Source organism: Patella vulgata, chromosome 9 (assembly GCF_932274485.2).
Source record: "Patella vulgata chromosome 9, xgPatVulg1.2, whole genome shotgun sequence".
Taxonomy (NCBI): domain Eukaryota; kingdom Metazoa; phylum Mollusca; class Gastropoda; family Patellidae; genus Patella; species Patella vulgata.
In genome coordinates, this window is record NC_065887.2 from 7,131,628 (window position 1) to 7,154,175 (window position 22,548).

Consider the following 22,548-nt stretch of genomic DNA (forward strand, 5'->3'; position numbering starts at 1 on the left):
TTGTGGCTCATTTAGTCGCATCGATGTCATCCTTATCAGTCCACCCGTATAAGCGGGTCCCCCTGAGAGCTCTAATTTTCACGCGGAATCCCCTCAAAAAATTGAGAGTGCGCACGCGAAAAATCATACATACACAACGATTAGTAAAATATATTATGCTGACGTGCAAATGTCTGCCACCTTAAGGTGAAATGGTCTTTGATTAAAAATTTATTATTTGGATAGAAATACATTGTATTAGCATTATATTAAGCAGACCTGTCATGAGTGTCTTGTGTAGTACAGTAGTATGTCTTATAGTCAAAATAGCAGCATAAATTTGGAAAATATGATACCTAGATTTCTCCCAGAAGTGCTTGCAAATTTGTCAAATTTGAAAAATTTTCTGGGGGGAGAACCCCCGCAGACCCCCCTATCAGCTGCGCGCCTTCGGCGACCGACGGGCCCCTTCAGGCCCCGTCCTGCCGGGCCCCTTCGGGGCCAGCACGCCCCTGGGGAGGACACACATCTCCTCCGTACACATATAAATTTTGTTTTACTGGGCGGACGGTATCTTGTTCCTCATGCAAAATCATGGGTCACCACGCCCCTGCCCGAGACATAGTTAGCCACCGCCACAGCCTACGCGTTGAGCCTCCACGGCTCTCAGTAATTAACAAAATATAAATTTGAAATTTATTAATTAAATTAATTAAATAAATGATATTCAAACGAATTGCTAGCCTTTGCGATTTTGTACGGTAAAGGTAAATTTCAGGTATACATGAATGAACTACCATTATAATAGAGTCTACTCTATTTTTTTATCTGTATAAATCTTTACAAAGTGTTTCAACAAGTCGTTGTGTATATCTAACATATTTAAACATGGTAGGTATAAAATAACTTATAATGGGTGAATACTTCTTTACAGGGTCTAGAGCACAAGACACAGGGGAAGGGGTGGTTTCTGTCATGCATCGCAACTTTAACGAAATCCGATGCCGAGAGACAACGGGACATTCTAAAACATCTTTTGGACGGGTCGATATACAAGGAGAACAGGTAGTGATTATTTATTTCTAAACTGTTTATTTAAACAAGTTGTCTTACGTCATGTACTATCTGTTCCCCCCTGTAGACAGGTTTTAATGGTAGAGTCCACACTTCTATACACATGTTTCTCGCCAGTCGACGTTTAGGCGTTAATGTGAACGAAGCGACTAACTGTGAGGACCGTACGATGCTATGTGGTTGCGATAAAAAGTAGGAGAAAGTTTTGTGCGTGTGTGTGTTTTCAGTTGTTAGAGAGGAAACATGATGCTTCACAGGTACGGAATACAGGATTTTGAATTTAGCCTATAAATAAACGGATTTCTATATGTAACGGGATTATATTAGTGTTCTTTTCTTTTTACAGGGTCGTCGTGCCGGCCCTTCTATTGGGCTTGTTTACAGTTAGCCACTGTCAACGGGATAACAGTTTCTCAGGTCAGTCTTTATACTATAGTAGTATGTAGTGGACACTGGTCCAATATTTATATACAATTAAACACACTGTTTCAAAATAAATATACATAGTCCACGTTATAATACACAATACATAACTATACACAACTTTTATATACAAAGTTTGCATACTTATATTACAATGTACTACCGTCTATCATACATTAAAAAAACAATATTCACACACGTATACCACACTAAATCAAAATTGCCTAACTTCAGAAAAATATATTCTGTTGAGTATATTAATACGATATTTATGATAGGTGTCTTATCTAATACACATCAATATATCACACAATGCCAAGACAAAATAACTTGCAACTGTGCATAAAACTATATTCAATTAAAAAACTGTTTTTATATGGATTAATCATGCATTAGACTCCCATAAATCACACATGTTCCTAGATATACCATAGTTGTTATAGTGTATAATACTCACTAATCTTTGACCAATATCCCAGCCCTCACCCTTATACATGAGTAAATCATACACACATATTTATACCAATTTTTCTTACTAATATATAGCATGCAGTAGGCCTACATATACCACACATCTATTAAGACTTCACTTCTTGAGAATCTGAATTTTTTACATTTTAAAGAAATTGTTGAAAAGTTTCATGTGTAACACAGCTTGTTACAAGTGAATGAAACTTTGTCATGTTAACTAAAAGGAAGGCAGAGATTAAAATAAGCTCTGATTCCATAAATTCTTCCAAATATTATTTGTAAATCCATGAAATCCCTGCACTGGGTTAGCTTAGTACATGTATAATAATAAGATTTGTTAATACTACTGTACATGTATTGTTAAATTATCAATGCAGCGGAGTACAGGGGAGTTGCCAGGGTGCACTATGAGGCTTGCAAATTAAAGTACCTAACTTCCCCCCACCTTCGTCTATATCTGTAATGTTTAATCATCAAATAATAGATGAATTAAAATATTTTGGTTAATTAATGTAATACCCATATAAACATTTATATTAACAAGTTTTGTGTATTTGTTAAGGGATGTAATACACATACAAACATTGTGTAAATATTTAAACATATTATTACTGTACTTTACACCCACAGTACAACATAATATATTCTAAAAACAGGTGTGAAAATATGTAGCAATATAATGTATATTACAAGGTTTAATATTGGTAGGTTAAGCCTACATTCATCCAGTTATCATTTTATTCATCCATTGTATCCATGTATTCATATTGATAATTTAACTTCATGGATTTGGATGGAAACCTCAGTTTTACTTACCAGTATATAAAAACCTAAATGAAAAAGCTAAGAAAAAAAGAGAAGAGGCTTTTTAAGTATTTTTGCTTTATTTAGCACAAAATATTTTTACAAATAATTTCAAGTAATCAGAATTTTTCACACTTAGTTTAGTATTTTTCAAATTTCCTTATTTTAGTTGTTTTGCTAAAGTTCTTCCATAGGAATTAAATTAATGATTTAATATTTGGCTCCTTTGAACACAAGTTTTAGCCATTCTCTGGCTGTAATAGACCAAGTTTTAGCCATTCTGTGACTCTCATGGACAAAGTATTGGCAATTCTGTGACTCTCATGGACAAAGTATTACCGATTCTGTGACTATAATGGACAAAGTATTACCGATTCTGTGACTATAATGGACAAAGTATTAGCCATTCTGTGACTATACATGGACTAGGTTTGAGCCTTTCTCTGGCTATATTCAAAAAGTTTTAACCATTCTGTGGCTATTTTAGACATGTTTTTAAAACCGTTGTATGACTATAATGGACCAAGCTTTAACCATTCTGTGTGGTTATAAACTGTTTTCTGGGTATTATAAGATATACCATGTGTTATAGTATCTGACATTTACCAATCTGCGATATACAAGATAAACCACGGTTAAACAGACTGATAGATAAATATTATAATTAATATAATCTTATACAATTAATCCTTCTAGATATTCATGATGATCTATAACACAGGAATATCAGCTCCAGTCATGTAATTTGTTTTGAATTGTTTTGATATCAGGAATATCAGCTCCAGTCATGTAATTTGTTTTGAATTATTTTGATATAAGGAATATCAGCTCCAGCCATGTAATTTGTTTTGAATTGTTTTGATATAAATAATGTGTTATTAAAGTTGTTGATTATCAGGAATATCAGGCCAAACATGGTTCAATTCCATTTAATATTTACAAGAATTTGATGATCTGAAAATTTAACAAAATTTGACATCCTGTGTAGAAGATATAAACAAACCAGTGCAACCTCGGGATAATCTGTTGATGGGCCTATTATTTTATCGGACTGAAACGGAGCTGGGAGATAATACCAGTAATGTTAAATTACCAATCGGAGTATAGTTTAGCATTGATCAAGTTTTGTTAATTTAGACATTGTCCAAAAAATGCACAGTTGGGATTGACTATTTAAATTCTTTTGCTTTGTGTCAATTTAAATTCCATGCTGCACGAAATGAAATGGGGGTTTAACTTCCTACTGTTCTGCTCCGAATGGGCTAATGAAGACGGACATACGCCATACAGTGTGCTATGAGGAAAATTTTGCCTGGACAGCAGCACTACAACCTACTCTTATATCAAATTCCAACTGTCAAGGGATCTTTTACATGCTGCCAATGTGTACACGGGACCTCGGTTTTTCGTCCCATCTGAACGACTAGACAGTTGTCCTTGTCAGGCCCTCCGTCCTGCACCATGCCGCAGGAGGGAGAGAGAGAGAAATGGGGTTTAATGTCCACTCGACACAAACTAGGTCATTTCGGGACTAACATATGGTTTAATTTTATTTCAATAATTCGCTTGCGCATAGGGGTCTTTAGCAGTGGGAGGAAACTGGAGGACCCGGAGAAAACCCACGAGGTTGGACAGGCGACACTACTCCTTGTCACGTACAACCGGGGATTCGAAACCACGCCAGTTGACTCAATGACAGCGCGCGCACGCTAACCATTCAGCCATCCAACCCCCCCATGCCGCAGGAGGATTTATTGAAGTGGTGCATATAATAAATGAAGAAGTAGTACATGTAAATCCATAAAGTTGTGTTTATCAATAATTCTTTTTTATCTATTCTTAATTTATTCCATTTAATTAGCTACTTTTCGAAAACAGATCTTTTGGAAATTTCAGCAAATGTCAACCAGGACTCACAATGAGTAACGTAAAACTATAAACCGTGTTTTCTGACTACCGTACAAGAAGTAGTCGGCATGTGTTGTAGCAACCTAAACCTGTAAATAGCTAAACATGACAAGTTAGGATTACACTCATCTTCTCTGTTCAGACATAAAAAATTTAAATAATGCCAGTGAAAACTGGTTTGGTGTCTAAACGCGTCAGCTTGTTCGATGTGGGGTAAATCAAGTTTTTCTTCAGCACAGACAAGTTTATTTTTGGTTCAATGAATAATCTTCAAGGATAATTTGTTTGTCAAGAAGTACAGTCTACTACTAAGAGAGAGAGAGAAAGAGAGAGAGAGAGTTCAACTAATGTCCACTTGACACAAACTAGGACCTTACTAGGTCATTTCAGGACTAACATGTGTTAAAGTTTTATTTAAATAATTTGTTTGCGCGTTGGGGTCTTTAGCAGTAGAAGAAAAATGGATGACCCAGAGAAAACACCATGAGGTTGAGCAGGTGACCCTACTCCTTGTCACATACAATCTTGGGATCAAATCTGTGTCACTTGACTGAATAACAGGCCTTATGGTCTAAAGCACACATATTAGAATGAATGAATGAAATGAAATGGGGTTTAACTTCCTACTTTTCTACTCCAACTAGGCTAATGAAGACGGGCATACACCATGCAATGTGCTATGAGGGGAAATTTTTCCCAGTCAAGGGTGTGCACGGGACCTCAGTTTTTCTTCCCATCCAAATGACTATACCACTTACAAGGGTGAGCCACGCCGGAAAATCCTGATGAACTTTCTTGACCAAGGCTCGAACATGGGACCTAAGGGTTAGTAAGCTATGTCTTACTCCCCCCCCATTAGACTACTCTCCCCCCCCCCATCCAACCCACTATATTACATGTGATAAAGATATAAAGCTTATGCAAGATTAGATAAATCTGAAGTTTACAATGTCCGCCTTTCTCACCCACCTGTGTATTACTTGTCTTTCAACAGATAAGAATTCAAGGATTTAATTTGGGTAGAAACAGAAATAAGAACTACTGGTAGGTCATATTGAGACTAACACGCTATATCTTTATTACAGTGGTTAGCACGTTTGATTGTATCATAAGATCTTTCATTGAGTCATCTGGCGTGGTTTCGATTCCCCGGTTGTCGTGACAAAGAGTAGGGTCACCTTTCCAACTTCGTGGTTTTTGTCCAGTTTCCTCCCAGTCAAGGGTGTGCACGGGACCTCAGTTTTTCATCCCATCCAAATGACTATACCACTTACAAGGGTGAGCCACGCCGGAAAATCCTGATGAACTTTCTTGACCAAGGCTCGAACATGGGACCTCAGGGTTAGCAAGCTATGTCTTACTCCCCCCCCATTAGACTACTCTCCCCCCCCCCCCATCCAACCCACTATATTACATGTGATAAAGATATAAAGCTTATGCAAGATTAGATAAATCTGAAGTTTACAATGTCCGCCTTTCTCACCCACCTGTGTATTACTTGTCTTTCAACAGATAAGAATTCAAGGATTTAATTTGGGTAGAAACAGAAATAAGAACTACTGGTAGGTCACATTGAGACTAACACGCTATATCTTTATTACAGTGGTTAGCACGTTTGATTGTATCATAAGATCTTTCATTGAGTCATCTGGCGTGGTTTCGATTCCCCGGTTGTACGTGACAAAGAGTAGGGTCATCTTTCCAACTTTGTGGTTTTTGTCCAGTTTCCTCCCACTGCTGAAGACCCCTATGCGCAAGTGAATTATTGAAATAAAATTGAACAAAACGTTAGTCCCAAGGTGACCTGGTTTGTGTCGAGTGGAGGGTAAACCCCATCTCTCTCTCTCTCTCTCTCTCTTATGACAGTTTTGTGTTTTTCGGTCTTCATTAGCCCAGTCATAGCAGAACAATAGGACGTTAAACCCCTAAAATTTATTATACAGAAACCTTATCCTCTAAAATAAAACTAAGATATTTTATTGTTCATTGGCTAAGTATTAAAATCATAGCAGCTCATGGCCAATGAAAAGACTGCATTCTTAACAGTTTTCTTGGATAAGGCCCCAGGTATATTAGTAAGGTATTTATATTATGCATTATTTAATGTTTTGTACTGGATAACCAAACATAAAGATAAGAAAGTTGCCAGGGTGGCACAAACATAATTTGTTTTTTTAATGTTCGTATACTAATGCAGATGTAGACTTATGTGAATTTATTGAAGATATTTTAGAATAATAAAACGAGAAACTTATCTTTTACGCACAAAAAAAACCCTCACAAAATTTTAAAATATTAAAACTAAGTCAAGAGAAACGATAACGTGTAATATAAAAGTAATAACACATCTTATTTTTTTAAAGTTGAATTCAGTTTTAAGATAATATTCAGACATCACAGTTTGTAGACATGATTTTTAACTTTTACCGTTTATTAAAGATATAGGCTTGATCAGAGATATATTAATGGGTATGCCATTAACCCACAAGTAAATCGTATATCAATCACAAAATTGTTGATTTTCATGTACATGTACATGTATTTAACTCTAAATTTTAGGGGGGTGCTGTTTGGATGGCCGAATGGTTAGCATGTGCACGCTGTATCATAAGGCCTGTCATTGAGTCAACTGACATGGTTTTGAATCCCTGGTTGTACATGATAAGGAGTAGGGTCGCCTGTCCAACCTCGTGGGTTTTCTCTGGGTCCTCTGGTTTCCTCCTACTGCTAAAGACCCCTACGCACAAGCGAATTATTGAAATTAAAAACCATATGTTAGTCCCGAAATGACCTGGTTTGTGTCGAGTGGACGTTAAACCCCATTTCTCTCTCTCTCTCTAATTTTAGGGGGTCATAGCAACCACCCTTGGATAGTTATTCATTTTATTTGCTATTCAGGATTTTATTAGCTGTTTAGGATTTGCTTTTCACTAACGAACTTTGAATTGCTTCTTAAAACGTGAGAGAATCTATTAGCTGTGAAAAATTAGATTTTGTAGAATGTTGTGGCTATTGGCAGAGGGGCATGGATCTCCTTGAAAAAAAAAAAAAAAATTGATTCTTCTATCTAGAGTGTCAGACTTCACAGCCAAACTACTTTAATTAACAAAATATTTAAGGACAAAAATTATTCAAATCGATTAATTCTTACTTAAAATTATAGCTACATATATTTAAAGTTTACAGTGGATTATATTGATTGCACAACGCCATCTTTGCATGTATCTCTCTTAGACAAATAAAGTAATGATAATTCTCCTATGTTTTTCATACAAGCCAGTCCATTCTGTCTTAATGTCCTTTTATGTCCAATTGTGCTTAATTACAAACTAACAACAGTCTTTATAGTAGACAAAATATTTTAGACTTTTGAGATACTTGTGAACAATCTTTATATTAAAATATAGTGGATATCTGAGACTTTTGAGATATCTGTGAACAACCTGACGAAAGGTCTTTACATTAAAACAGCAGATATTTTAGACTTTGGAGAGATGTATGTAAAAGATCCCTTGGCAGTTGGAATTCGATATAAGAGTAGGCCGTAGTGCCGCTATCCGGGCAAAATTCCCCTCATAGCACACTGTATGGCGTATGCCCGTCTTCATTAGCCCAGGTAAGGAGCAGAACAGTAGGACGTTAAACTCCATTTCATTTCATTTCATTTCTTTAGAGAGATGTATGTAAACGGTCTGATGAAAGGGTCTTTACATTAAAACAGTGGATTTTTTAGACTTTAGAGTGATGTATGTAAATAAGCTGACGAAAGGGTCTTATACATTAAAATAGTGGATATTTTAGACTTTGGAGACATGTATATGAACACTTTCACTTTATATAAAAACTTAAGAGCAACTTGATATGATTTTAAACTTTTAATATAAACTCGGAGATTATAAAACTTCAATTTGTACAAATATGTACCTTATCTTTAGTCGGGTTAAAATTAAAGTATAAAAAAGGGAGAAAGTTTAAAACGTAATGACTTCAGATTTAAAACTTTTTAAAAATTTGGTTATAGTTTATATAACTTGAGGGGAGGTTAGCCTGACCCAGAGGCTCTACATTTTTTATGTGCAGTAGAGATAATATACTTATAAACTGAAATGAAATTGGGGTTTAATCAAATGCCCTACTTTTCTGCAACAACTGTGTTAATGAAAACGACGCACACATTCAGCGATTCCCCGGTTGTACGTGACAAGGAGTAGGGTCATCTGTCCAACCTCGTGGTTTTTCTCCTGGTCCTCCGTCTTCCTCCCACTGATAAAGACCTCTGTTTGCATGTGAATTATTGAAATAAAATTGAACCATATGTTAGTCATTGCCACACTTCAAACTCTGCTGATATCAGGTTGGTCCTTGTCTCACTTCAAACTTTGCTGATATTGGGTTGGTCCATGTCTCACTTCAAACTCTGCTGATATCAGGTTGGTCCATGTCTCACTTCAAACCTTGCTGATATTGGGTTGGTCCATGTCTCACTTCAAACTCTGCTGATATCAGGTTGGTCCTTGTCTCACTTCAAACTCTGCTGATATTGGGTTGGTCCATGTCTCACTTCAAACTCTGCTGATATCAGGTTGATCCTTGTCTCACTTCAAACTCTGCTGATATTGGGTTGGTCCATGTCTCACTTCAAACTCTGCTGATATCAGGTTGGTCCATGTCTCACTTCAAACCTTGCTGATATTGGGTTGGTCCATGTCTCACTTCAAACTCTGCTGATATCAGGTGGGTCCTTGTCATACTTGGAACTCTGCTGATATGAACTTGTTTAAGATTGGTCCATTGTCTCACTACCTTACCCACCCCTGTTTCCCTCCCAGAAACCTAAAATATGTAAGACTTTCACATTGTATTCAACAAAGCAATAAAAATGTCTAAAATCTGATATCTCTAGTCATTTTCTACACAAATTCCTTGTGTTCAGATGTAATCTGTTGTGCGTTGAAGTATGTCAAAATCTTGTTTTAAAAGCTGGTAATATTATAACTGTTGAAATGAAGTGAAGCATGAGATGGTTTGATACAGTTATACCACCACCATGATGTGGAGTAGGATCTAGACATATTTCACCTTTATATACATATATAGGTTAATAAGGCTTTATACAAATCTCAAGGTTTGTATATATCAAAACTGGGCTATGAACAGGTCTCCAGTTCACAAAGCATTCTCAGACTTAAGTTAAGAATTTACTCAACTTTCAATCACTGTTTATGAAAAATGTCTTTGATCCAGAAACACAAAAATTTGCTCATAGTTTCTTATTGATGTATTTGATACATTAAAACAACAAAAGTTTTATAAAGAGCTACATTTTGTTAACATTTAGTTAACTTTCAAATTATTGAAATAAAATTAAAAAAACATATGTTGGTCCCGAAATGACCTAGTTTGTGTGGAGTGGAGGTTAAACCCCATTTCTCTCTCTCTCTCTCTCTCTCTCTCTCTCTGGGTTGTGAACAGGTCTCGGACAACATATTGTTTATCATACTGAAAATAGTCAGGAAGAAATTGCTGGATGAATTATTTTTGCAACACTTTTTGTAAGGCGTGTTTATTAGTTTAAAGACTTTTTTTTTGTAGAGTGGGGCGAGGATCGGGTATCATCCAATCAAAGATTTTTTAAATACGAAATTATCTCTTTAAAAGCTGTCCATCTTAATTTGAATATAAAGTTTATTTCATCTGGGTTTTTCATATTTAAAATGTCTTCCTTTATCATATTTCTCAATGGTGAATGCAGGAGAAATAAAATTAAACCATATGTTAGTCCCGAAATGACTTAGTTTGTGTCAAGTGAATGTTAAACCCCATCTCTCCCTCTCTCTCTCTCTCTCTCTCTCTCTCTCTCTCACAATATTCCCTGTTTTCTGCATAAAAAATTCCATTGACACATTTTAAGATATTAATTTAAAATCCATGGTTGTATGAATGAAGTAAATGTTTAAACCAGAATGTATCAACCCCATGATCACTTACAGACTTCAAAATGGTTACCATTTAATTGTAGCTGTTCAACTCACTGGGCAGAAATTTCATCATCAAAGAAGTGAGACTGAACTACAGCAGCAGGGTTACTCAAACTACTGCCTAAAATTGGTTTCTAGGTCACAGATGTCCTAATGATAGTTATTCTTTGATTACAGTAAAACAAAAAAAATGTTCAGCGAGTTTTGGATTTCCAGAACCAAATCTTGTAGTAGTTTCTGTGTTGATAAATGGTAAACAAATTGGTCTTCTGTTTTATATCATCTGGATGAGGAATTTGATTTTGGTGCAATTATTATGACATAGGTTTATATTTAGGGCCAAACCAGTTTGATTGTCATGACTTCAGAGTCATGATGAGTAGATAGCTACTAGACTCTTACAAAGGATGTTTTGTTTAAAATTTCAAAACGTAATTTAATGCTTAAAATAATTCTCCCAACTTCCGTAAGGGAGATAGAGAAATCGGGGTTTAATGTCCATCTGACACAAACTAGGTCATTTCGGGAATAACATTTATTTCAATTTTATTTCAATAATTCGATTGGGCTTAAGGGTCTTTAGCAGTGGGAGAAAACCAGAGGACCCGGAGAAAACCCACGAGGTTGGACAGGCGAACCTACTCCTTGTCACATACAACCAGGGAATCGAAACCACGCCAGATGACTCAATGACAGACCTTATGATACAGCGCGCAAATGCTAACCATTCAGCCATCCAACCCCCATTCTTCCATTAGGAAAAAAGAATCAAAAGGTTTAGTAGGTGTGGCCTAGAAGAGTGGTACTTATCATCTTTGATTAATAAAAGAATTTTTTTTGTATCATTGTCCAGTTTTAATAAAAGGTTCCTTGTTCTCAACTTTTAGATGTTTATTCTTCCATTATATTGACTGACAAGAACGACAGTTTCATGGACTATCAAGGGGTTCTACATGTCACACAGTGTAACTGACTTTAAATGTCAGCATGGTGAAAGATTTGATCCCTTATACTAGACAATGATCTCACAGGTTTTATATGCACTAACAGTAACCCTGTAATACATTCTATAGTCTAGATCATAAAGGACCTATTAATCATAATCTCATTGAAGGATGTCAGTACAACTGATTCAGATTTCTCATAGTTGAAACCTTCCTGATTAATGAAGATCCCTTTTGTTCGAATTTGAACCCCCAAAAATATTTTATAATAAATACTGCTGACCTCTCAGAGCTTCACTTTACAACAGTGGACTGTGGGATCATAATTAAAATACCATTATTAATATAAAAACAATTAAACAGTCATCAATGACATTACGATCAAATTAGATACCAGAATTATTATTATAATGGAGATTTATTGATGCAGGAGATATGTTGATGTATCATGGTAATTTAGGGGTTGTTCATATTGGTTTAAACCCACTATTAGTTTAAACTCCCAAACTTAGAATAGGATTGCGGCTTTATATTAAGGATTTATATATGAATACTGTAGGTCCCCGTCGTATTAGTTTAAACACCCAAGTTGTTGTCATATTAATATAATAATAAGAGAAGCCTAATATTAGCACAAGTCTTATAACATATAGATGTTAAGATAACAGAGTCATAGATAATTTAAGGGGTTGTGACATCAACTCAGCCCCTATATTAATACAAGGGTTTATACAATATTAGGTTTCTGTATATATTAGTATATCTATATGTGGTGGTAATATATGAATACATGGCTAGATACGGTACATTTAACTGGGATTAGACAGATTTTATTTTTTAATATTTTGTCTGCAGTAATTTTTAAAAATTTGATATGTTGGGAAAAAGATAACCATCTTAAAATCTAGTTTTAATGGGTAGAATGGGATTATAGAATACATCGCTTGTTTTATTCACTATTGTCTTTTAAAGTTTCACTGGTAACCGCTATTTTCCTAAAAATAAGATAAATGTTTTTGTTATTAATAATGAAACCTTAATCATTGAAAATGGGGTTTAACGTACTAATGTTTGCTCGATGGATTTGTGTCATCCAATGTACTATGAGGAGAATTTGGCCAAGACAGCAATTGAGTTCGAATTGTCAAGGGTTCTTTTACATGTAGTCATTGAGTCAACTGGCGTCGTTTTGAGTCCCTGGTTGTACGTGACAAGGAGAAGAGTCTCTTGTCCAACCTCATGGGTTTTTTCCAGGTGCTTCGGTTATCCTCCCACTGCTAAAAACCCCTATGCAAATTATTGAAATAAAAATGAACCATATGTTAGTCCTGAAATGACCTAGTTTGTGTTGAGAGGATGTTAAGCCCCCCTCTCTCATTCTCTCTCTCTTTCTCTCTCTCTGTCCAGATTTTGTACCCATAATAAAAGACATGTAACAAAAGTGATCAGAATAATCTTTTACCTAAATTATAGATTTATAGTTATACTAATCCTAATTAAGTTTAGGATAATCCTAATCCACTTGACTGTAATCCTAATCCTCATGATTGTACTTGACTTCTATTTGCTGATCTGTTTATTACAAGCATGTTAATCTCCTTTACATCTACATTACATTTTTTGTATGCCTGCCCATTGTCCACACCCCTTGTCAGTGATGCAGGATGGAGGGCCTGACAAGGACAGCTGTCTAGTCGTTCGGATGGGATGGAAAACCGAGGTCCCATGTACACATTGGTGTACATGTAAAAGATTCCATAACAGTTGGAATTCGATATAAGAGTAGGCCAGAGTGCCGCAGTCCAGGCAAAACGTTTCCTCAAAGGAGCAGAACAGAAGGACGTTAAACCCCATTTCATTTCTGTTGTCCTCAATTCCTTGTGAACACGATCTAATCTACAGACTACAATTATCATCTGATTGTTTTGAAATTAATATATGTTGTTTACATTGGTGAGATGAAGAAGCCTATTTAATTTCAATAATTTCAGTTAATTTCTTCTTGAGTTCTGGCCCTTGTCGATGAAAATAAAATGCATGTAATGGAATTATAGGATGTGTCTGGTGGTCTACGTTTCTTTTCAGTGCCAATTCAATGGAGCACATTTCACCAAGTTGTGAAAGAACTTCACTGTCATTAAAAAAAAATAAATTATCTTGTCCTATATTAAAATATGCTAATTTATGCGTCTGACAGGATCGTGGTATCTTGTCCTGTATCTGGCCATAATTTACATACAACCATTAAGTCATTTGTTGTAACGTACTGACTAACTTTTCTCATATAGTCTTTTACTTTTCATTCATAACTCGGCCTTCTCTTGTCAGTTTTATGAAACATTAAATAGATTACGCGATAAAGTGATGAAGATTTGTGAATGGTATCGTTTTAAAGAGGAACGGTCTTTTTGTTGCGAGTCAATTAGTTGCTCAAATTTCAAGATTGTAGTCATTTTTTTGGGGTGCAGTTAGAAATTGGAACTGAACTTAAATGAAATGAATTAAGATTTAGGGTCTTACTTTTCTGGCGGTGTTTGGTGGCCTAAAGGTTAACATGTGCGCGTTGCATCTTATGGTCTGTCATTGAGTTAACTGGCATGGTTTCTATTCCCAGCTTGTACGTGACAAGGGGTAGAGTCGCCTGCCCAACATCGTGGGTTTTCTCTAGGTTCTCTGGTTTCTTCACACTGCTAAAGACCCCTACGCGCAAACGAATTAATAGTCCCAAACCATCTTCATTAGCTCAGTTTAGGAGCAAAACAGTAGGACATTAAACCCATTTCATTTCATTTAATAGTCCTGAAATGGTCTAGTCTGTGTCAAGAGTACCTTAACCCCCTTCTCTCTCTCTCTCTCTCCCCCCTCTCTCTCTCTCTCTCTCTCTCTCTCTGCACCAACCAGGCTAATGAAGACAAACATCATACAGTTGCCTTGATTACAACACTTCTGCCTTCCCTTCATCAAATTCCAAATGTCAAGGGTCCTTTTATGTGCAGTCCAATATGTATGTGGTACCTAGAGTGTTTTTCCCTTGCATCTGAATGACATGACTTGCAAGACACTCTATCCTGCACCTCTGACAAGGGGAAACCACACTGGAAAATCTCAATGAATTTTTTCAGCCAACAGCAGAAACAAACCCAATTCCCACCTGAACCACTGTGGCTCCCTAATGTGGAACTAAATTTATGAAAAAATTAAATAAAATTTCATAGAGGAGGGTGATCATCTCATCAAATTGTTGGAACGGACATATTTTATATCCCCAAAACTTTTGTTTGAAACAGAGCTGGAGAATGGAGACACTGCGGTGTCAGTTCACAGTAATTAGACCAGAAATATTGGTCAATGGTCATTATCCTGATCTGTCAGTGACAATGTAGACACGCTAGATTTACTTGTGATTTAACTTATGATGATTATCTTTACCTCGTTGACATCTTCTGATGGATTAATCATTCAAGTTTATGTTAAATAGTTGTGATGTAATGTGATGTCATCGTATTGTTCAAGGGTTAACAAGTGGAGTAGATATAGATGTCCAGTGATTATAATCAGCCTGTCGTAGTCACGCACGAGTGACTGTCTGTTGTTCTCTGATTTGTACAGATTGAATTAAAGGTGTATTGAAAATGTTGGATTTCGAAATAAGAGTAGGCCATAGTGCCACCGCCCAGGCACAATCTCCCTCATAGCGCACTATATGGCTTATGCCCGTCTTCATCAACCTGAATGATGCAGGAAAGTATAAGATGTTAAACCACATTAAATTTCAAGTGTTATGGGTAGTCCTGCTGCCCGGGCAAAATTTTCCTCATAGCACACTGTATAGCATATGCCCGTCTTCATTAGCCCCGTCGGAGCAGAACAGTAGAATGTTAAACCCCATTTCATTTCATTTCATAATATTATTTCAACTTGATCATGATAAAATTTGAGTGGGCCATAGCCCACTGTCCAGGCAAAATTTACCTCATAGCACCCCCAGTTTCAATCGTTATAGATATTACATAATTACCAGTAAATCGTGGCACAATTCATCGTAATGTCGACCAGGCATTAATTTATGGAATCGTGACACAATTCATCATAATGTCGACCAGGCATTAATTGATGGTTCTGCCGGAACTCCTCAAGAACACTGGAACAGTCAATGATAATAATTACTTTATTCAGAATGTTTGGAATTCTCAGCAAACTTAACGACCCTCTTTAAAAGTACATTGATATAGTTAGAGAATTCTGAGAAGACTAAATCGGCTAATATTTCGACTAATATCACAAAAAAGATTCACACATGTATGTCTAACTTAATAACGTATCAATGTTATAAATCTTCTTGGTAATAATCATGAGACAGCTAATTGCGATATTAGTACCGTAGAGATATTCTAGATCACTATAGATTCTAAGATACCAGTTGGATTCCACTGTAAACGGGCTCCGGATGTAAAAGTAATTTCTTTAGGCCAAACAAAAAAATATAGACAATCCAGGTGCTAAAAGGGATCATTGAAAATTTGTGTTGATATACAATGTACATATGTTATAGCACACCCCTCATTTCAATTGAGACCAGAGAATCAAGTTGTAGGACCTGGTGGAACAGTTACATTACAATGTGTTGTAACAGGAAACCCAACTCCTAGTGTATTTTGGAGTAAAAGTACAGAGCAGGTAAATATATAAGTTTTATACATCTATCAGGCTTACAGCTTGTTTAGAACCCATATCAAATATTACAGAATTCAGACAGAAAAAAAAAAGATTTTATGTAAATGATAAAGTCGTGACAGATCTTAATATGAATCAGAACCAAGGGTACAAAAAATACAAAATGGTAGAAGCGTTTATAACCCAAATTAATAACCATTGTCATTGCTAGAAAAGATACACAAATGTTTAAAATAAAACAAAAACGCAAAGAAATAACCCTTCCACAAGAACTTATATGCAAGTTTGATGATAATTCTACTTGGGTTAAGCAGAACAATAAGCAGTTTTATTAATCAAAACTTTGGAACACGATACTTCAAGTTACTTGATTAACTTGACATTTAGCTGGCAAATCATTGCTCAAACCATAAAATATCTTCCTCACAAAATTTCAGAATATGACATTGCAATACTAAAATAATTTTGCATGCTGAATTCGCAATATTTTTATTTTATTAGAATCTTATGTTCCCAAATCAAGATAATGGAAGATTTTCTGTAGCTGAGGATGGAACATTTCGTGTCGAACAGGTCAGATTTGATGATGCTGGTGAATACGTATGTCAGGCTCTGAATGTAATAGGTAGTGTTAAAGCATCTGCTATCATTAAAGTTCGAGGTAAATAAAATGTTAAATGTTAAATGCAATAATTATTGTCCGATATATCCCCGAAATCAAAATTTTATCTGGGATGAGTTACAATTTTTATTTCTGTAGTTCTTGATTAGAAATAGTGGTGCTTTATTTCTGAATAGTTTGAAAGATAGCAAAATCATAAGACATTGAATTTGCTTGATTGACTCCTGATGTATCAAACTACCGAAAATTCCCTGAATTCTGTAATAAAAGGAAGGGTTGGCTGGCCGAATGGTCTAACATGTGCGCTTTAGATCATTAGATCTGGCGTTGAGTCAGGTGGCGTGGTTTCAAGCATGATTCCGGGCTTGTATACCACAAGGAGTAGGGGTTTCTTTGGGTACTCCGATTCCCAATAATTACTGCCAGAGTTTTGGGCCTTGATAATATTATATGCAATGTTTAAGAACCCTTTTGATTTTCAGTGATTTGCAATAATTACTGGTCCATATATCACTTTTAAAAATATTGTGGTTCCTGTAGAGGTTTAGAATTGATAAACAGTGTTAATGGTCATGAGACAAAGTATGATATTGATTTTCGGGGATTTCCCATAATTACTGCCAGAGTTATGTCCCTTTATCACTTTCATTTCATTTCTGACTGTCGATTGATCGATAAAAGCCCTCTTTTTAAGTGACCCGTCTTCATTAGCCTAGTTAGAGCATAACAGTAGGACGTTAAATCCCATTTCATTTCATTTTTTTTCATTTCTGACTGTCAATCGATCGATCGATAAAAGCCCTCTTTTTTAGTAACACATCTTCATTAGCCTAGTCAGAGCAGAACAGTAGGACGCTAAACCCCATTTCATTTCTTTTTAAATGACCCACACCTATGTTCAAGAAACAGAATATTTATTTCATGGCCTTAGTATATATAGTGGTTGTAGTTTATCTGAATGTCGATCTGTAAGACACTTGTTTGATGTATAGCTAGTACCGAGATTCTTATCTGTGTTCCAATCACTAGTAATTATACTAATACCTTCAACTATTCTAATATACAAATACCTTTCTCTTTTTTACCTATATACAATACTACATTATCATATTTATTATTATATACAAATACCTTTCTCTGTAGGTAATCCTACACAACCAATACAAGCTTAATGATAGGGACAAATCTTGTTCGTTATTCAAATCATGGGCGACTTACATGTGCTCAGAACATTTTTTTCCTTCATTACGGCCTGGTTTGTAGAACAAGTCTTTGAAGCGTTGCCAAATTAGGGGTTTGAGGATCTCGCTACCCCTTGCACTAGACACTAAATAACTGTGTGCTTCCCAAAACATGAAATTTGGGAGATTAAATTTGTTTGCTATGTGCACTTTCTTAAATCCACAATTTCTCATAAGTTATGTTAGTCGCATGTCAAAATATTTTCTTAATAATGGATGCCTCACAATACTGGGGGGGTCATGGTGGCTAAGTGGGTAAGACGCTGGCTCGCTAGCCTGGAGGCTGGGTGTTCATCCAAACTTTCCGGCGTGGGTCCCCCTTGTTTGTGATGCAGGATGGAGGGCCTGACAAGGACAGCTGTCTAGTCATTCGGATGAGACGAAAAACCAAGGTCTCGTTTACACATTGGTGTGCACATAAAAGATTCCTTGACAGTTGGAATTCAATATAAGAGTAGGCCGTAGTGACACTGTCCGGGCATAATTTCCCTCATAGCACACTGTATGGTGTATGCCCGTCTTCATTAGCCCAGTTCAGAGTAGAACAGTAGGACGTTAAACCCCATTTCATTTCATTTTCATTTCCCAATACTGTTGAAAATGATACTAAGCATCCTATTTATTCAAGGGGAAAACCTAATTTATAAGTTTATAGTTCCAAATTTTTCCAACCTCGTGGGTTTTCTCCGGGTCCTCCAGTTTCCTCCCACTGCTAAAGAAATGAAATGAAATGAAATGGGGTTTAACGTCCTACTGTTCTGCTCCTATACTGGGCTAATGAAGATGGGCATACGCCATACAGTGTGGTATGAGGGAAATTTTGCCCGGGCAGCGGCACTATCGCCTACTCTTATATCGAATTCCAACTGCCAAGGGATCTTTTACGTGCATTCCAATGTTTACACGGGACCTTGGTTTTTCGTCTCATCCGAAGGACTAGACAGCTGTCCTTGTCAGGCCCTCCGTCCTGCATCACCGACAAGGGGAAACCACGTCGGAAAATCGGGATGAACTTTCTCGGCCAATGCAGGGATCCACTGCTAAAGACCCCTACACGCAAGCGAATTATAGAAATAAAATTAAACCATATGTTAGTCCCGAAATGACCTAGTTTGTGTCGAGTGGACGTTAAACCCCATTTCTCTCTCTCTCTCTCTCTCTCTTTCAAAAGTTTCTACTTTTTGAAATTTTAAGCGATACATGGTTCATGAGTTTTAGCAGCGTATTGAATTATCAAGACCCCAAGCAACTAACAATTAATTAGGTTTCGCCTAAGGGTTTGTATTTGGTTGGTGTTGTCTAATTCATCCATCTGTAAACAGATACAAGATGTTGGTTGTATAAAACAATATATCATGATTTACCTGTGTTCTACCTGTAATATACACCTGTAATATTTCTACCTGTCTAACTGTGTAAACTTATTCATCGTTATAATACTCTGTATAACCTTTGTGATGTTAGTTTTCATAATAATGACATTCTTTACATTCTGTTTTCATCTGTTAAATTCTGTGACAGGTATGTCAAGATGCATCTTTACCTGCCTTACCCAAAGATAATTTGAAAAATTTATTTAGAATGAATATGTTTATTTTCAACAATTTTTATACCTACTAAAACATGGTTAAAACTCTTAAACATACATTATGCAAGAGCTAAATCTGCCCATTACAGTCTTTCTTTAAATATATATTATGCAAGAGCTAAATCTGACTACTGCATGTCTTTCTTTGGGCCTAAAATGTTATCTAAATTATTCATTGAACATTAATTAACTCATCCAGATCATTATCAACTCTCGATGCCATTGTTAGCCTGCGATATTTACTGGATTTGAATACATTTTATGATGGATAATTTAACGTAAAAATGGATAATCGAGAGTTTGTTTGTTACCATACCAACGTTAGTAATGACGACCGAAAATGGCCGAAAATTGAATGACTAATATCTTGATTTGACTGAAATTTTCAGCATATTTTGTTTTCATTATCTATTTTTTTTTTACTATCAAAGCGAGAACTTCAGCTCTTTATCTAGTCTTACCTAATGCCCCTTTAAATTAAATAACAGACAGAGAGAGAGAGAAAGCTGACGGACATCTGGAGAAAACCCATGAGGTTAGGCAGGTGACCTGATGAATTTTAAAAAAGGCAGGGTGCATATTGGAAACAAGTTGTACACCTATATCTGCCTCACCGAAAATTATTTTAAAAGGTTCATTTTGTGTCAACAGTATTCATACGAGCAAAAATGGTGTTAAAACCCTTCAATAAATGACGTGCAGAAAGATAGGAAACAGACTGACTATACGGATGGACATGCTATATTGTTTACCTGAAAGATGCAGGTAAAAGTAGGTCATAAATGCAAATTGTGGTTGTAATTATCTAGGTAATGACAGGTAAATTATATGTGTAGAATATTTTTATTTGCTGCAATGTTTATATAGGGCTGATTAAATCGTTCTAGGTTGTGGTTTATAAACAACTAATTTACATATTGATTCAGGCTCGAAGCACTTTTTGTCTTCTAACGTACTATATACAAAAGTGCATTACATATTTACCAGTCAGATAGATTGGCAGTGAAACTGATCTACTAGAGAAGTTATATGTCAGTAAAATAGAATTTTGGTGAGTGGAAACCACGCCACTTGACTTTATGACAGACCTTCTGATTTAACGTGCACGCTTTGAACCATTGGCCACCCAAACCCCCATGACAGAAATAAGTGCTTTATACAAAAGCAGTTATTTATACTATAAGATGCCATATGCAAATATCACCCATTCAATGAACATTTAGAAATCTGATGGAAACTTTTGGAATTAACTCTTATTCTAACCATTCTAATCGTGGAATTAACTCTTATTCTAACCATTCTAATCGTGGAATTAACTCTTATTCTAACCATTTTAATCGTGGAATTAACTCTTATTCTAACCATTTTAATCGTGGAATTAACTCGTATTCTAACCATTCTAATCGTGGAATTAACTCGTATTCTAACCATTCTAATTGTGGAATTAACTCTTATTCTAACTATTCTTATGTGGAATTTGGTTACCCAACATATTCTGTTTCTGCTTCACTAGTTTTAAATAAAGGGTCAGATACAAAGGGTTAAACAGGATATTTAGGGGTCAGTAGTTTTATTGTATGATTCGTGTTGATGAATAATTATAAAGATATATCTATCATGTCAGGGTATATATCAACGGGTGACATTACTTATATCATCACTTATCATCTTACATCTTATAGAGTCATTGTTGAATCATATCAACATCTTTACTTGTCTTCAACTCTTACAGACTAGTGGTTGAATCATGTTTTAGCATCTTTAACTCTTATAGACCAGTGGTTGAATCATGTTTAATCATATATTAACATCCTCACTTGACTTCAACTCTTGTGGACTTGTGGTTGAATCATGTTAAATCATGTATTAACATTCTCACTTGACTTCAACTCTTATAGACTAGTGGTTGAATCATGTTTTAACATCTTTAACTCTTATAGACTAGTGGTTGAATAATATTAAATCATGTATTAACATCCTCACTTGACTTCAACTCTTGTAGACCAGTGGTTGAATCATGTTAAATCATGTATTAACATCCTCACTTGTCTTTAACTCTTGTAGACTAGTAGTTGAATCATATTAAATCTTGTCTTCATTTCGTGTAGGAATGAAATGAAATGACTAGGGGTTTAATGTCCTACTGTTCAGCTCCAACTGGGCTAATGAAGACGGGCATGCACTATGCAATGTGCTATAAGGGGAATTTTGCCCAGACAGCAGCACTACAGTCTACTCTTATATTAAATTCCAACTCCCAAGGGATCTTTTACATGCACGCCAATGTGGACCTAAGTTTTTTGGCCCATCTGAACATAGGCGTACGAGCCCCCCCCCTAACATTCGGGCAATCTGACTTTTCGGGCAAACAGGTAAAGTGAAAGGAAATTTATTATTTCATCTAGTTGGCAAAATAAAGTACCTGATATCTAATAAAACACTACTGCACCACGGACACAAGGGGAAACTACGCTGGAAAATCCTGATGAACATGTGACTTTTATTTCCAGACGGGATTGCACTATTGTATGATTAATTAATTTTATAAAAATCAAATGAAATCAACCAGAGCTGCTGACAGGTCTTCAAGTGCACAAAAACAGAACATGAGAAACCCTTAATAGTCACAGCTGAAACCAGCAAACAAAAGCGAGAGATATATACTTTATTGTATGACAGCGAAATATACTGCACCTTATATACACTAGAAAACTATTAAATATAATTATCTGGGGAGCTTTTATTGGGATATTATGGTGAAAACATGGAGGATGACTCTAAACGCTTACCATCACCTAGCGGGAGACTTTCAACAACAAACAACAAGCCGCTTGTTTTTAAC

General features: G+C 35.9%; 1 protein-coding gene across 2 annotated transcripts in view; it reads left to right on the forward strand.

Moving 5' to 3' along the window:
* The first annotated feature begins 1,164 nt into the window (after positions 1-1,164).
* Positions 1,165-22,548, forward strand: part of LOC126807943 (collagen alpha-1(I) chain) — a 111,358-nt gene continuing 89,974 nt past the window's right edge. For both annotated transcript variants that reach the window (XM_050532872.2, XM_050532873.2), the window contains exons 1-2: positions 1,165-1,310; positions 1,400-1,470. In XM_050532872.2, coding sequence (XP_050388829.2) covers positions 1,297-1,310; positions 1,400-1,470 — 85 coding nt within the window. In that variant the 5' untranslated portion in view covers positions 1,165-1,296. The remainder of the gene's footprint in view (positions 1,311-1,399; positions 1,471-22,548) is intronic.